The following is an 18,552-nucleotide window of genomic DNA, read 5'->3' on the forward strand; positions in this document are numbered from 1 at the left end:
GGTATTAAGAATAAGAGTAAAACTCGGCCGTAGAATACTTTATTTCATGCAAAAATATCAGTTAATCGTTAGGAAGATGAGTTGTTCTATGCTGTTCACCACCAGTAAGTCTACAAATGATCAACGAAAATGAATTCAACTATTTTATCTATCTTCCTTCAAAGGAATAAATAGATAATGTTCTTACCTTCTATTTACCTTCAAATGAGTAAACAGATAATCTTTTAGTCTTATCTATTTACTCCTTTGGGGAAGTGAAAAAGCGTTATTATAAGATTCATTTTGTTTGCATTTAGTTGCCATATGTTATAGATACTGGAATCATTAGTCTGTTAAAATGACAATTATCATAAACATGAATAAAATTAAATATTTAATAGGAAAGCTCTTAAAAATTTTCTCACAGATTGATTTTCTCTGGGAAGCAAATTATTTGTATTTCTATTATCTCAATGGTCGACATTGTTACCTTTTGAAATATTTTATTTTGACGCCGATAATATTTTAATAAAACACATCTTGACATGCGCGTCATTTAAATGGAACTATTTGTATCCGTCTTAACTAACCGATAAATGAAATTCAACGAACAGTGAAGGGAGATTTCATTTCTGGAAAGGACTAGCCTTCCAAGTAGGAGGGTTTCAACAATGAATTGCTGAAACTCAGAGCACATATCAACATCTCAAATTTTCACACTTTATTTAATATGTTGGGAAAGATCTAGGGGGAAGATGATTCTTCATTACGGTATGAGACCACCTTGATTATTGAAAAAGTAACTCCAGAACAGGGTATTCGATTTATCTAATTCTGACCCACACACGATAGGGCCCCAATCCAAATGTAGACATAGAGGCAGATAATTAAAAATAATCTGTTGTATTTCACCTGCTCTCAGATAAGAATGCTTAAATCACTGATGTCCGTATCTGCACGGTTAGCCTAGTGGCTATGCACTTAGCAACCATATGCCTGGAGAAAGTCTTGGGCGTGGACAGCAGGGTTTTTCCCCTCAGTTCATCTGGGGTTTTTCATTCCGCAAGCAGGCAAACCGGCACCGTGAACACACACAGGCTACAGTCATAGGATATAGTACTTAATCCCTCATTAGGAGGGCTCAACCAGTCCTAAGGGACGATCGAGGAGCGGGGGGAACCCCCCACACGAATAATAATAAAAAAAAAATGATGGCCATTACATGATACCTTCTATATGAAGTATTCAACGGCGATAATAGTTCACAAATCCTATGTCAGTTATCGGCTCACAGCAATTGCTCAAATTCCATCACGTTTGCTTCTACTAAATAGAAGGCTTTCCTTTCTTGATATCATATTCAAGGCTTTCATAATCTTTCAACCTACACGTACTTTAAAACAACCATATTGGCTGAGGAGTATCCTTTTTTCCCTTCAAAATTTTCTAACTTTACACAAGCAATATCACAAGCAGTTAAAAAATGCATGTTTAATACTTGTTACTCCAAACAGAAAGCACAAAATGATGCGTGCTGATTGAAATTTTGATGCGGTGTCAAATGTTAATCTGACTAGATAAAACAAGAACTCTTTAGAATAGTTTACTGGGAGAACAAAGAGTATAGGAGCTTTTCGATAACGGCTTTTTAATGTTCATATTAGTTTTGTTATATAAATGGAATCGAATCGAAACTTTTTAAAAAGAAATAACAAAGCTGTTTCCTATTCTGTGATAAAATTAACTGAGTGATAAAACACCTTTTAGAATTAAATCTTGGATGCACATTCAGCTATTCAGTAATTTAAAGGTTTATTCTGCAACTGTTTCAAGAATTTGTTGTACTTCTTCGAGTGATTATGCTCCGTGCATCTCTGTTTTCATGACTCAGTTCTGTTCCTTAAACTATTTGGAATGAAGCCACGAGAACATTTTCCGTCTATTTTAAGATAACTAGATTATGCTGTCCATTGCAGAGTTCGTTTCTTCCTTTCTCTGTCATTCTGTAAACGTTACTCTTCAGAAAGTTATTTTGGCTGATTGTTTTCTAAATATTGAAGTTAAATTCTAATAAGCAATAAAATCGTTTGCTTTACATATGAATTCTATTTCAGCGTTTATTCAAGTTTATTACCTTGCATGAGAGTAATGACGAAACTGATCGTTCTGATATCACTATCTCATTCTAGTGATGCGTCTCTATAATCGCATTCCGATGAAAAGATAGCATGCTGGCAGATTACGTATATTTTGCGCACGTAATATGGGATAACTAAAAAAAGAAAAAGAAAATGTGAACAACGAAACAGCCTTCGTACCAAAAATTTCAATGCCCTAAAATTTCCAAATTAATTTCATAAATATTCATAGTCTGAAGTGTAACCTCAACAAAGTTCATTTCTTCTCTAAATCTTATGCATTCGTTTCGACCAAGTCTTGATCCCTCTTTATTTCCTAAAGCACCGCGTATTTCATTTCCGTGAACACGTTCCGCATACAATTATTTCAATTTTTTATTTCACTTTTTAAGATTATTCTCTCCGCGATCATGTTTCATTTCGAGAAATTCATTTTGTATTTATAGATGCAGACCCTCTGTATGGAGGTTTTGAAACAGATAAGAGGTTCGATTAGGTGAAGAACCTTTGCCAGGGCATTTCAGTCAAAGATCGGTTAGCTGGTCTCATACGGTCGAGGAATGGTTTTTACTCCTCAAAACTCAGATTTTTTTACTCAAAAAATCTGCTAGGAGAACTGCGTATAATTCACATATAAAAAATATCTACACTGCTTGGAAAGAAGTTAATGGACACCATGGTGTGAGAAATAAACAGCCATGGCGTTCCCCTTAATAAGATGTAGGACCTCCTTTCGCCGCGATGAGTGCAGCAAACCTACAGCAATAGTTTCTATAATCGTACGATAGCGATCAATCGTAATTTTAAACTATTCATCCTAGACTGTTGCGGATTGAATATACCTTGACCTCAGCCAGCGCTCTAGTTCATCCCACAGATGTTCAATAGGGTTGCGAGCAGAGCTCTGTAGAGACCAGTCAAGTGTGGTGACGTTCATTTTCATAGACCACACAGTTACAGCAGCAGCCTTATGACAAGATGCACTGTCTTGCTGAAAGAGACGATGGTCATTTCTTTAGAAATGCCACAAAGTAGGAAGCATTGCATTGTCCAGAATGTCCAGATACCTCTCGGAATTCAATGTTCGTGGAACCACATAGGTCTGAGCCAAATCAGAACCATACCATCACACCACTACCTCTGAATTTCATAGTTGGGGTTAGGCACGCTCGTAAGAAACGTTTACAGAGCATCCGCCACTTCCGTTCATACACTCGGTAGAGAAGGTAGCGTGATTCGCTGCTCCTAACACAGCTTTCCAAGAGTCCACGTCCCACTGCGCATGGTCTTTACACCACTGAAGACGACGATCCATGTTGGTTCGGTTAATGTGGGAGTTGCATATTGCGGTGCTATCATGGAAATCCATGCTGCGAGCCTCGGTTCTGAATGTTTTTGTGCAGATTCGTGTTCTAGTCGATGCCCTGAACTCCGCATTCAACAGGTCGACTGACGAATGGCAGTTTTTATATATTATCCTTGTAACACCTTACGGTCACGTTCATTGAACGTGATGGGTCATTCACTGCGGTTAGCACTTGCAGTTGACTCCTTGCGCTTCCATGTTAGTATGGTATCACTGATTGTTGACCTGGGATGCCCCAATTTGTCAACAATTTGCCAAACAGATACTCCTGCTCTGCAACATGGCATCCTATCACATCTCTTTCAAACACCGTCAGTTCCCTTCTCACATTTCAACCAGGCACAGTTGCACTGACTTGGGAGCATCATATTCCTCCAATTTATACCGACTACAAACTCGTGACTCGTTCATGGCACGCTGCACTTTGCCTATGGCGGTGTCCGTTGACTTCTTTCCAAACAGTATATTTAAGCATAAGACCAACCGCTTTATACTAAACATGTGGTTATGAAACTCATTTTGGGTCTTCTTACATGGTATTTTATTTATACGTCATTTGGATTTGTCAAGAAACATAATCTTTGACCTATATTCTTTTGAGTTTCTATTTCAACTTGTTTTTTCATTCTGTAAAATCCATTTGCAGTCTCCAGTTCACTTCCATCTACAAACTACTATGAATGTTAACTTTGTTTTTTCTAAAACTTTACTATTGTTACCTCTGTCGTCTGTGATAGCCAAGCGGTATTTATTCATTTATTTATTCACTGTGACTTCGGGATGAGTGAAAAATTCTCTTCGCTACGCCTGTAGCATAGTTAGGCAATTGCCATATTTTTCTTTACCTTAACTAATCTGAAAAATTCTTCGATTAAATTTTTACTCATTTGGTGAATACAGCAAGGTATAAAGACCGAGCAAGGAAAGATAAGATAATTTTTTCAACTTACGTATAATAAGTGAAAATAGGATGTAGTTTATCGTTCACCAACTTCCAGCGAGGATAGATAGCATCATGGGTTATTATATTCCTCAGCGATCAGATCTTGTGACTGCAACATAGTTAAGGCATTCAAGATCTCCCATGTATGTGAGTCCCTTACATTGTGATCAGTTGATTCTTTCATTAAAGAGATCGGGATGTCCACAGCTGTTTGGTGCAGAACATTATGTATTGAAAAGAAGAGCTGTGCGTACACGCCAAACATCGCCCCCTAACAATGCTCGAGTTCAATCCGCGTGCTCGATAAGATTGGCTTGATGACAATAGACTGCCATTATCTATTAAATAGTGTGGTGGAAGATTGAGGAGCTACTTTTCTTGTATGGACTAATGTTCTTGCGAAATGCAGTGAAAGATTAATACCTAACACTATACCGGACATTCTGAACTTTTTTTTTTTTGCCAGTTTTATGAAAATGACCCAATCGAATATCGAAATGACAATGCATCCTATCATACCGCAATAGCTATGACGAAGTGATTCGAAGAAAGTGAAAGAGCGTTCGTTAAAGGTCGTCAAATCGACATGTCCACCACAGGAAATAAACTGCGTTTTATGAAGCAATGGCCAAAAATACTTCTGCTGGCTGAAGTATTTTTTATTAACATTTAGTGGATCCATTCTACCATTCTATCCAAGAAACAGAATCAACGGATTCAGTTTCCTGGATAGAATGACAGTCAAAGTGACCAACAGTGTCTTGAGACATCTGACTGTTTCGTAAATATAAAGAATTTGTGAAACACTCATGTGTCTGTATAATTTATGAAAATTTATTGTATATACAACAGTGTTAGTAAACATATCGAAACTTATAACGTTTCTTTCTGTTTTCAGTCTAAGTATGGAATGCCTCCCCTGTATAATCCAATGCCTCCTTCCTCAACGTACGGTGGATATGCCAATGGAACTTATACCAGTGGCGGTTACAATACTGCAACAATTGGTGCTGGAACCATTAGTGATTTAACAGATCTCTTTTCCGATCTTAACCTTGGATTTGAGAGAAAGCCTACCAAAAAGCCCCCACCGAATTATTTGTGCCATCTGTGCTTTAAAAAGGGTCATTATATTAAAGATTGTCCTCAGGTAAGATTTATTTTTTTAATGAACCAAGGTATTTGTATGCATGGTAAGGAAACGTTTCGCTCAAGTCTCCACCCATAATTAATTAAAATTTTAACAACGCCGTAAAATAATATTTTATATATAAAATCTTAATCCAAAGTATCAGGTTTGTCCTTACCAAGTAACTCGATGTTTCTTAAATCTATCTAATTAATGCTATGATATGAAATGATATCGATTAATGCTATCTATGCAGTTTGATAGAGCTGTCAATGGATGTCTTTTTCTAGCTAGTTTGTTTTGCAGCACGATAAACCCTAATCCCCCCATGAGAATGGCTACCTGTGAATTTTGCAGTTTTTACATGGAAATCAGGGTTTCTTTAGATGAAAAAAGCCCTCAAAATTTCCTCGCTACCTAAATGAATTCGAATCCAGGTCCGTCCAATAACAAGCGTCGATGCTGATGATTGCTATGGAGATACAGTGAAATAAATTAATAAGCTATTTATTTTTCTCTTAAAAGTTAATATTGCTGGAGGGGTACTTACTGTATACCATTTTCCAATTAAAATGTCGAATGACAATAAAACTGGAAGTATATCACAGAACAAATAAGATAAAGTATCACAAGCCACATGCAAATTGAGTTTAATTTTAAAATGTTTTAACTGCGGAAATGAAGTACTAGTAAAGAATTTTATTATCAAGCAATTTACCTTCAAAAACATTAGGAATAAAGCAAAGAGGCACATGCTTGTATCAATCGCACTGAAATAGGCATATTCCTCTTTCAAACCGTATAAAAAGACTTTTCGACGTAACTCTGTGAGAAATGACTGCAGATGTTTAAATATATCAAGCAACAGTATGATGAAACGTTATTATTGTATTCAAAGCTAGCGACCGAGTAAAAATTGATTCAATATATTATTATATCTATTTAGAATGATATCACGGAAGTAATAAAAATAAATAATAAATAAATACAAAACGATGCTTGGTTGAAGCATTTAGTGACTTCAAATCAATATTCAAAAGCCAATTACCGCTATAACAAGAACGGAGAGTTTTTAATAAGTACATTCTCCGGTTATTGACATATGACTGGGAAAGACGGACAGTGAATATAACGAAAATACAAAAATTAAAATTAACTCAGTCTATTATGGAATGATGTATATGCCCGGTATCACAACCAAGAAAGATTTAGAAAATTAAATCGACATTTCTGAACTGATGGGGACGTTAAACGTCCGCAAAGGAAATGGGTTACGCATACTATCCAAGGACAAGAGACGAAAGAAGTAAGGGTCCACGAGGAGCAACAAAATCGAGCTGAAATCTTCAGTTGCAGCATGGGGAAGAAAGGTCACTGATGGTCACTATTACAGTCATCTTGGAGAGACGTTTTTCCAACGGTAGACGAACAATGGCTGAGATTGAGGATGATGAAGAAGAATACTAGCCACCAAAGATTACGAATGACAGAGATTGTCTTCCGCGTACTCTTCACCTTTCATAGCATGCCAGCATATAATGTACTCAATTTCCACGATTATGATAGGAGAAGATCGGACAGTATGCCGATTTCTAATGTTAAAGTTAAAAGAGCCACCTGCTACCTTTGTGAGATGAAAAGGTGTTACATGAAGAAGTAGAGAAAGGAGTGGATGTTGGTAAATTTGTATAAAATAATATGTAACAGATATCTTGAACACGTTGGGAAAAAATTAAACCTGCATTGTTTTATGGAATTTGAGATTCTAATTTCAACCATATAAATTGAAATATCTGCAACGAGAACATGTTAACAGAAACGTATCGGTAAAAATTATTGTACTTGTTGCTTTCATACCCACTTGACATTTGAACCTGCGAATGACCTTAATAACATTATAGTTAGAAGTGTGTCATCTGACTACGGTCTACGCTAATAATCTTCTTGATCTTACCTAAGTTTTTTTTTTTTTTTTTTTTTTTGTGAGCGGAGTGTTACAATGTTATAAAATTATTAACATACGGTTTTGAAAGAAATTCTCTCGCCGCAGACTTAATATTTTCTCGGGATTCCCTAGAGATTAATAATAATAACAACAACAATAATACACTGTGATTAATAATATTATTATTATTTTCTTTCTTCTTTCATTTAACCCTTTTATTGCCACTTCTGGCTATAGGTGTCTCCTAGTTCTCTCCATCAGTTTCTATCCTGAGCTTGTTGGTGCCAGAGAATTCCAATTGTTTTCCTATCTCGTCTGACCATCTTCTTTCAGGCCGTCCAACAGATCTTTTATCTTCATATGGCAAAAAAAAAAAAAAAAAAAAAAAAAATGTTTTCGGTCTTATTTCTTGATTTTTAATTTTATCCTTGAGTCTTATGTTTAGCAGACATCTTTCCATTCTTCTTTCTGTTTTTTTTTTGTTAATCTATTATTTCTTTTTGATTGGCCAGGTTTCTGCTCCGTATGTCATAACAGACAATACATATTAGTTGACAGTCTTGCGGCTTAAAAATCTCTCCGATTTTCCAAAAGTTGACCATCTCATTCCTATTCTTGTTTTCACTTCTTTCCATGACTCCTTGTTTCTTCGTTGTTAACAATTTTCCTAAGTATACATACTCATCTACTATTTCAATTTCTTTATTATTTATCTTAATAATACTGTGGCTTTCATCATATCCATTTCGGTTTATATTATTTTGGTTTTATCAGAATCCAATTTCTAGTGATTTAGTTTTTATTATTATTATTATTATTATTATTATTATTATTATTATTATTATTATTAGTGATAACGAATCATTTATTAACAGGAGATTCTAGAAATACTGAAAATTTCAGTGGAAATCGGGAAAATATTAGAAATAGATAAAGAAAATAAATCCATAAGAGATGTCACACATGTTAGATACTCTTGAGTGAAAAATTGTGAAAACTTCAGTGAAAACTGTCATTTTATAAATGAATGCCTTTTTGTGATTAATTCTTTCAAATCATGAATGTTATTCGTCCTCAGTTTTCTGCTTTCTTTCAGTCACTGCATTCCATGTATCACGGAAGATCGCAGTTTAATTCTTTCCAACAGGTTAAACATTCTTAAATAAATAAATATATAATATCGAATGTTAAAGTACCAAAGTCAAGAAAAGTGCAGCAGAATAAGATTTTCTGCAAAAACTCCCTTTAAGAGTACTATATCAGAAACTTCTATGTAGAGAAGAACGCTTTCATCTCGTTGCCAATTATAGAATGGCGTCACATTCCGCAGACGCGAACAGTGAAAGGCCAGTCTGTGAACTTTATTGTTTATAGACTGGGGTATGCGAGAAGGAGAAGGGGCTTGGAGGATATATCGATAAAGGCAAGCAGCGTGGTATTCACAGAAGAAATCTCTACACTAAGGACAGTAACCTCTTAAACCATCTAAGTAAACTTAGATAACGCACAACAGAAAGATTTGAAGATATTACCAACAGTCCTTCGGATGATATATCCAAAGTGTTTAAAGGAAACTTTCGCAAACTTCGTTATTTCTCCTCAAAACGCTAAAAAGTATTGTCAGGAGATGTGTTTCATTAAGAGTAGAAAAATCTCCTTATTAATCTGATATTTAATGTAATTGTCCGCTTGAATTCGTGTACTTGCCCACAAACTGTACTGTAGTGGATATAGGTCCTGAAACCGATAATAGAATCAGCTGGACTGTGATTGATTAGCGTAATGAGTGATTAGCGTATCCGCTTTCCAATCAACAGGATGCAGAATCGAATCTTGTCTTGGATATGGGCGCTTGTGATTGTTTTGAGCAGGATTGCTCACTGGAGGTCCAACGTGGCTTGCAAAAAAAGTTCCATGTTTGATCTCTAGACAAGTGTTTCTGGATTATGTAAGAAATAAATAAATAAACAAATAAATAAATTATATATATATATATATATATATATATATATATATATATATATATATATATATATATATATATATATATATATATATATATATATATATATATATATATATATATATATATATATATTTCTACTATTAATGAAACACATCTCCTCACAATACTTTTTAGTATTTTGAGGAGAAAAAGCGAAGTTTGCAAAAGTTTCCTTTAAACACTTTAAGGACTGTGGTAATGTCTTCAAATCTTTCTGTTGTGCGTTATCTAAGTTTACTTAGATGGTTTAAGAAGTTACTGTCCTCAGTGTAGTCCATATATATATAATTTATTTATTTGTTTATTTATTTATTTCTTACATAATCCAGAAACACTATATATATATAGTGTTTCTGGATTATGTATATCTGGATTATGTATATATATATATATATATATATATATATATATATATATATATATATATATATATATATATATATATATATATATATATATATATATATATATATACAAGTAATAAAATTAGTCAACAATTCCTTAAAGCAGGCGTGACCAACTTCATTCTATACGAGGACCAATATGTGATGAGTGGTAGCGTCACGGGCAGCACACTTTTAGACAGAACTTAAATAAAAATAAACAGTTTTTTTCAAGGCAATAATTATATGTATTGAATTACTATATTTGTTAAATCATTTTACTACTGGGAGAACAATATTGTTGAGAATCTAAATTGTTTCCGTCATCAGAAATAATGGATATAACTAGTATACAATCAGAAAATCTGCGGTCGAAATTAATACCTAAATTGATAATACATATAATTTAATATAGTTTTCATCCTGCCGCGGGCCGCACAAAATTACGGGCCTGCTGTTGGCCATCTATGCCTTAAACTATCAATCAGTGGCGTAGCTAGAATTTTTGCCGCACGGGACAATCCCTGAGTTTGTCGACCGTCTCAATATACAGCAAAAATACTATAAAAGGTAAAAACGATATAGGGAAATAAATGAAAACACTATGTTTATTTTTGAAGTAAAACTTTAATTTCAACATTCTAAAATGTTATTTTTCTTGATTTTCTGTTAGCAAAATCGCCGATGACATTGGCGAAGTCTATTTCATAGTAATGTAGATAATTCTTAATCAATTTTAATTTAGAAACCTCTCACAACTAGCAACACTTACAGCAATTGTGAGGAAAATTCGCAGTAGTATTACAATATTTGGAACTGAGTTCTCGAGACTATTTTAGAATTAACTGCAAAAGCTCAAAAAGGTCAAAGTGCGGCGGGGGAGGACCGCTCCCTCCACCCCAGCTACGCCACTATATTATACAATGTACTATATTATACGCTCACAACTATTTTGTTGGCGGGAGCCACATAAATAACGTTTTCTCGGCCAGTGTCATACATATATCTACTCTATATACATGTATATAAAAAGATAAGCCGAAATTTGAAACGTTTTTATGTCACGTTTTTTGTTTTATGGTACGTCCACAGATACGAGACCCTTCGACACCTTCTGCGCATGCCAAAAGAAGGAGAATCCATTTCGATAATGGGGTAATCATCCGCATTGTGGGATGAGTGTTTATTATTACACGTCGGAAAATTAACTTCTCTTTTATGATCATGTAGTTTTTAAAGTGGTAACTATTTTGCTTGTATAACAGTTGGAAAATTTTTAAGTATAAAGCACGTGCTTTCGCGTGTTGGTGACCAATTCGTACATCGCCTTATTTCTTTCTTCCTTTCAACATGAATTGATTCTTCTTGGCAGTCTGCCAACGACGGCTCTCGCTTCTGTGGTCGGACTATGCTTACCGGCTTACCAGCACGGAACTCAGGGAGTTGGGCGCCGTAGGCGACGGTGGGGATCCCCTAGTATCTTCTTCTTTCACTACGCGTTATTCCCGCTTCCTCTACAGGGTCCGCGTGTTACTTAGATGCGACTTCTTGTTAGTACCACTCCCAACCGACCTGTCGCCTAGTCTGCCGCTGGGGGGGGGGGGATATATTTTTGGCTGTAGAGGCGTATGTTCAAGGGGCCGGTTTGCCTGCTTGCAGGATGAAAAACGATAAACTGGCGGAAAAAACCCTACTGCCCGTGCCCAAGACCGGCTAACTTGGCTATGGCTGAGGAAGATCCTCAAATTCCTCACGTCTTCGACGGGAATCGAAACTTGGGACACTCCTTCCCCAGTCATATGGTTGCGTAGCGCAAAGCCACTAGGCTAACCGCGCAGTATAACTAGGGGTATGCGCGGTTAGCCTAGATTTGAACAATATATATATATATATATATATATATATATATATAATTAAATAAATTTAATAATTAGAAGCCGAGATATACCAAAATAGAAAAAATTCATGTCATATATTACATGATATATAATATATATTATATATGCCATATAATATAATCTAGAACGCGAAGGGCGTTTATAAGGACTTTTCATATGAAGATGAGCATGAGCAAGCCAGTCCTATACTCAGGTGGAACAGCTCTTACCCTCTGCTCTCGGCAAGTTGGGTTTGTCATCATGCTATACAGACAAACCTTATCATCGACATTAATTCGATTTTATTGAACGATGAACCGTTTGGGGACTTACTGTGCTTAATTTTAGCACTAAAAATGATCCGATATTTATTTCATTCAAAGTTTGAACAATTTTAAACTCTATTTCATAAAACAATTATCCACAGTCCAGTTAAAATATGATGACCACCTCTGTTATTTCACAATAGGCCATATCCCCCCCCCCCAGGTGGCACTCTCACATCAATATGAAAGCCAATATACATGATAATAAAAATGTGTAATGTGTTTCGAAGTGGCTAATTGAATGAACAATGGACGAGTTCTGACGGACTTCGAAAGAGGCATAGTTGGAGGGCGGCAATTTAAAGGTGATGGTATCCACAACACCAATATTGTAGGCTGTTCGCAGCGTGCTGTAGTTAAGATGTTGCATCCTTCCAATGTTGGAAGGACACTGGACAGAAGAGTAGTCTACGGGTGACCACTCATCGATCCTCGGTGAATGGCAGGATGTTTCTCGTTGTGCAAGGCCATGGACGAAAAACTGTGTATCAGTTGGTTACGCAATTTAACCACAATACGGATGGCAGTGTTTTTCAAACGTCAATCCAAAGTACCCTCAGAATGGACCTCCGAAGTAGGGGCTCAGTCAGAGTACCCCTAATTATCGACATATTTACACCTAATTATCGACGACTATGTCTACAGTTTGCATCTAAGAGAATTCGATGGACTCTTGAAGACTGTAAAAACAGCTGCCTTTTTTTTTCACATGGGAAAAGCCTCTACCATTAATTTTACATTAATGGCAATTCTTCCTGGAAGCTCGAGTTTTTCATCTCGCAAATAGGTAAACCTACCCTGTGAACACACGCATTTACAGACATAAAACACTGACTCACTCACTCACCCCCCCCCACCCCCAGAGGGACGCAGAAGTGTAATGGTAAGCCTGCTGCATTAATGGCCTAAACCTCTATTTAGGGGACCCAACTGTCTTGGATGGACGAGATACTTGGATATATAAAGACATATATTCTTTTGTGTTTTTATTTCATTTCTTACATAATGCCGAAAACCTGCTCAAGAAACCAAACACGGAAACTTTTCACACCATTTCATGTCTCTAGGACGGTGGTCATGCACCTGGCGGTGAAATTCATTTCCAGCTTAGAAACAATCACAAGAAAGCAGTGCCAAGGCGGGAAGTGTCGATTGTCGATATTACTCTGTTCTCTCGCAAAGAGAACTATGATGAAGTTTTGACCAGTTTAGTGTATTCAAAGATCCCTATTAATTAATAGAGGTTTTTTCGTAAAATACCGTAAGGACGTCAAAGTTGACGTTTCTTTGTGCTATGGATATTATTTTGCGTAATTATTTTGCTAATAGTAGAAATGGTCGGACTGAAAGTAAAGTTGAAACATATACGAGAATAATTTATACAAATATGTAAAAATACAGTATGTGCGCTGAACTAACTTATCAACATCAATTAAAGCTCCTCTCCACCACGTGTTAGATAAAGTCAACAAATTACAACTAACTAACCAATTCTCATAACTATCTTGACACAATCGCTACGTTCACCTGATGGATTTTCTCTGAATACCTTCGAATGGTAATCCAATAATGCCCTGTCCAGTGGCATAGCGGTAGAATAACTTCATTTTTTCCTACAAATGAAGCTTCTTTTAATTAAGTTTACAATCTGCTGTACTTCAGCAGTTGTCACGCTATGCATGATTCCTGAACTGAAATAACTAATAAATTCCCTAAACCAAAATATCCAAATCGTTAACTCTTTCTAGAACATTCCCTTTCAAAGTACGTCCATCTAATACCACTTTCTTACCAACAACTTACTGCTCTGTCAACTCTTCCAATCTGCTGAGATCATCTTGTAAAAAGAACTGCGGTCATCCGAACAACTGACTACTCTGCGGAGCTTCCACTCATTGACACTTGACTTCCAGTCTTTAAGAGTTCACTTTCACGTGAAGCGGAGTAGAATAGTGAAGCGTTCGAATGACCTCAGTTACTTATCGGATGAATTTAGCAACTTAAAAAAGTGAACAGGAAAATGGGATTTAAAATTTATAAACAAATGCAAGTATACGTGATTTAGTGCGAGTATATATATATATTTGAATATAAGTATTCGAACGTTAATTAACACCCGAATAACTTATTAACCCTGAGCATCGCAAATCCGACTAATCAGAGAATGCAGTTTCTCTTCCCCTCAGAACCCCCTTAAAATACTTGATTCACTGCAAAAGAGGGCAATTGGGTTGATTAATTACATCTCTCATCGATTTAGACCACTGTCTTTAAAAGATCGTCTTCTACTGTATGCACCCTTTCCTTTCCTACAGATACTTCTCGCCATTATCGGAATTTGCATCAGTAATTACCGATTGTAATAAGTTCCGTCACTGCTAAGCATGTTAACATACGAACAACAATCAGCTATCACGAAGGACGTTTAAACATATAGGCAGCACAGGTCAATGTTAATAAAACAACAACAACAACGTTTAACTTTTTATGAGACTATCTCGTCATAAAACAGAAAAAAAATATGCTGCCCATATTTATAAACAAGTGGACGCCCAAAGATTTCTTAAATATCTCTGGTCATAAGTTTAATTCCAAACTCACAGAAGATTTTTTTTTTCCTTTTCGATCGTTCCAACTGCTGACCTTTACATAAACTTCCATTTTATTGTCTCTTTTCTAAAAACTATAATCCGTAGGTTTTCGAATCTATGTTAAAATGTTTCTTATTTTTTTACCTTCGTTCCACTTGCAGTACGGATGTGTTATGCGTGGAGCAACAACCAAACATTCGGGTTTTGGATCACCATAAAAAATTGAAGAAACATCATTTCATAAGAAAGAATAATTATTGAGAAGTTTATCAGCGACTGATAAATTTAGACAATAAAAAATAATAACCACAGACTAAAAAATATAACAAGTTTTCAATGTTCATCAATGATAACAATGTAGTACTACGTGAGATCACATGTGATATTATTATTATTATTATTATTATTATTATCCTAAGACCCCATGTAGTCACACTCATCTAGGAGGTCCGTTTTGTCATACACAGCTTATCATACCGCACCTTCAACATATTCAAATTCTCTGCAGATACCACATTCTCAAGCAATGCATTTCAATCATGCGCAAATCTCCATTAAAAAAAAAAAAAAACTTGCTTCTCACTCCCTTGCTCACACCCTCTTTATACAGCTACCAGGGATGACCTCTTGTTCTCCCCCAATCTCCTACCATTTTATGAAAAACATCTTCAACGTTAATCCTATAACAACACCTTACCAACTTGTACGTCTCTATCATATCACCCCCACTTCCTCCTATCCCTAGACTCTGTAAATTGCAAACGATAGAACCAGAATCTCCTTACTTCTACAAGTCAGTGTCCTCCGCATCATTCCCAGCATTCGTTGTGTTGTCCCCAGAATCATGGCAATGTGTCCTCTAAATTTTAGATCCTTATCCACCATCATCCCAAGATCTCTTATTTCCTCCACCTCCAACAATATATCCCAACCAAGCGTAAGTTCTAGATCCCATCTTTGTTTCCTAAATTTCAAAACTTTACATTTCGTAACACTGAACTGTTATCTCCAATCCCGTGAAATACGCATTCACTCAATCAAGTATTCTTGTAAGGCCAGAACAAATGTTTCTACCCCCTCACAGTTCACACTTCGTCCCAACTTTGCATCATCTGCAAACATCTGAATATCCCCATCCAAATCTTCCCCAATATCATTAACATACAGGTTAAACAAACTCTTGAGAGACACCACTAGTGTCTTTCCTCTTCCGGGATATTGCTACCCCATAAACAACTCAGTGATGCCTATCAGACAGCCAATCTCCAATCTAATGCCTTAGTCTAATATCCAACCCATCCGCTCTTCGGTAATTTATCAAAAGCCTTTTTGCAAAATCTAAGTATACTACGGCGTATCCATCTCCTCTGTCCAATGAAGCCGTCACCTTATTGTAATAAGTAGATTAAAACTCGATCTCCCTTTATCAAACCTATGCTGTCCATCAAAGATAATATGACTGCTGTCAACCCAATTCTGGATAATGGTTCTCACCAGCCTCTCCAACACTTTAACTGCAACACCTGACACACAGATTGGCCTATACTTGGATGCTTGAGTTTAGTCACATCCCTTATGAAGTGGTACAGTCTTGTCTTCTTTCCATTCCTTTGGAACTTGACCCAATGTAAGACTCATATTAAACATATATATGATTACATATAATTCCTTGAAAATAGGTGGTGATATACAGGGTGTTCGGGATAAATTTGACATATTTATAATTAATTATATTTTTCCGTAAGTTACATGTATTAACACACACTTCTCTTCATTTAAAAGTTTGGACCCTTCTTCATTCATATACAAGATGTCAGAAAGGATGGATAGCTGGAACCCACCTGAATCATGGAAGAGAATAACTTGTATCATGATGATTCGTGCCCGCCATCAAAATAAGGATATTACGACTGCTGCCCAATGCTCCCTGAATACAGTAAAAACAATCAGGCATGAACTAGAGACTTGCAATGGTGACTACGAGGATGTAGCAAGAAGAAAGATCCCTAGCAGACGATCTGATTGCGTTCGTACAGCAGAATTCCTCGCAAATCTGCAGGAACAGGTGTTGAAGAACCCTGGCATTGGAATTCGGGCTTTGTTCGTGGAGTTGCTAACTGTAGTCAAGCCCTGGATAACAAGGGTAGCCAATGGTAGGCCGTATGTATGGCAGCAGGATTCGGCCCCTTGCCACACCTCTGGGAAAAGTCAAAAATGGTTGTCTGAAAATTTCTACGACTTCACCAGTCCAAATGTTTGGCCTCCAAACTCCCCAGACCTTAACCCCATGGATTATTTTGTATGGGGCGCAGTTGAAAAAGACACCAATCGCACTTCCAGTAATACAAAAGCCCAGTTAATGGATAAAATTAAAACAGTTTTTGCGGCCCTTCCCAGGGAGACTGTAGCATCAGCTTGTTCGAGGTTCCGAAGCAGAATTGAAGCTGTGATCGATGCTAATGGTGGTTATTTTGAGTAAATCTTGTTGATAGTATTGTAATTAACTCTGCCTGTAATGTTTTTTTGTCAATTCATTAAATTTAATAGATACAAAGAAGATTTTCTTTTTCCTTACGAAACTGTCAAATTTATCCCGAACACCCAGTATATTCAAGTCTAACAGCCTTATTAACATCAAGTTTTCTCAATTCTCCATATAGCTCTTGTTCACTCACAGTCAGTCTCTCCTCATCCACTGCTCTCAAACTCTCCATGAAGTCACATTAATAAGGATGAAAGAGCTTTATAAACTGCTCATTAAAAACTCAACTACGTTCTCGGCAGCGGTTATCCTTATACCATTTTCTCCAATCAATGTCATCTTACCATAATCTTTTTTTTTTCTTTTTTTTTTCTTGCCGGCTACATATCGAAAGAACTCCATAGGATTTTTTATTTTTTTTGGCTTCAACAGCTAAGTGATGCTCATACTGCATTTTTGTTAATCTTACCAATCTAGTTACCACCCTCCTCGCCTGTTCTTTGTTCTCCGTGGAACTGGTTATTGCCATTCATCTTATGGTAATTCCACAATGTCTTCTTTCTTTGTATTGCATGCTTAATCTCTTCATTCATCCATTTCACACCTACCTTATTTATCATTCTGAACGTTGGAATATATTTAGACACTGCTTCTACTAGACAGTTCTCGAATATCACCCAAGTAGCACTGATCTCTTTTCCATGCAACTCCTCGTTCCATGCTACAGCTGCAAGCTGTCCCCTGAGCTTCTCATAACCACCAGCGTTGTAATTCCACATATACTCTTTTCTCAAAGAAGCCCTCATAACGCTGGCAACCACAGGTAATCATTATTAGTCAGGATATCATCCTCATCTAACCATGTCTCACTTATTCCAACAATCTTGGGATGAACAAATTCAACCAATGTAACTATTTCATTTTCCTTGTTTCTGATTCTTCGACATTCGTATACAAACATAAGAGCTTATTTCTGGATCTATAACAAATATAACAAATTTCTCTGATACCACTTCTTAGATGTGACTTCTCCATACCTTCCTCAAGCCATTTCTTTATCTCCCTACTCATCCCAGAGCCTTCATCAAATCCAACTGTTTTCCTTACATCCCAGGCCATCCTATTTCCTTCTTGTCCTACACACGCATTCACATCCTCTTTAAGCATCAAAGCTGGGTTCCCCCTTCCACCATGAATCTCCCAGTTTCTCTGTTCGCCTTGCACACTTGTTTTCTCTACACTCATGCTATTCCCTTCTTTATTCATAACCACCACTTCAATCTCTCTTTCCTTACTATCCCGCTCTTTCACATTGCATTTTATTGATCAGATTCATTCTCTGCACTCGACTCATTTCTCTACCATCCATCAGCAATCTCTCCAAATGA

At 36.4% G+C, this 18,552-nt stretch overlaps 2 protein-coding genes across 2 annotated transcripts in view; one reads left to right on the plus strand and one right to left on the minus strand.

Moving 5' to 3' along the window:
* The window catches only part of LOC150104450 (DNA-directed primase/polymerase protein-like), a 369,024-nt gene that overhangs the window by 343,666 nt on the left and 6,806 nt on the right, over nt 1–18,552 (minus strand). The window lies entirely within an intron of this gene.
* Nucleotides 1–18,552, plus strand: part of LOC150104451 (zinc finger CCHC domain-containing protein 24-like) — a 120,458-nt gene that overhangs the window by 35,062 nt on the left and 66,844 nt on the right. Inside the window, exon 2 of the mRNA XM_090395151.1 lies at nt 5,325–5,576. Coding sequence (XP_090251277.1) covers nt 5,325–5,576 — 252 coding nt within the window. The remainder of the gene's footprint in view (nt 1–5,324; nt 5,577–18,552) is intronic.

This window comes from Typopeltis vanoorti, chromosome 7, assembly GCF_054136105.1.
Source record: "Typopeltis vanoorti isolate ZY-2024b chromosome 7, IOZ_Tvanoo_1.0, whole genome shotgun sequence".
Taxonomy (NCBI): Eukaryota; Metazoa; Arthropoda; class Arachnida; order Uropygi; family Thelyphonidae; genus Typopeltis; species Typopeltis vanoorti.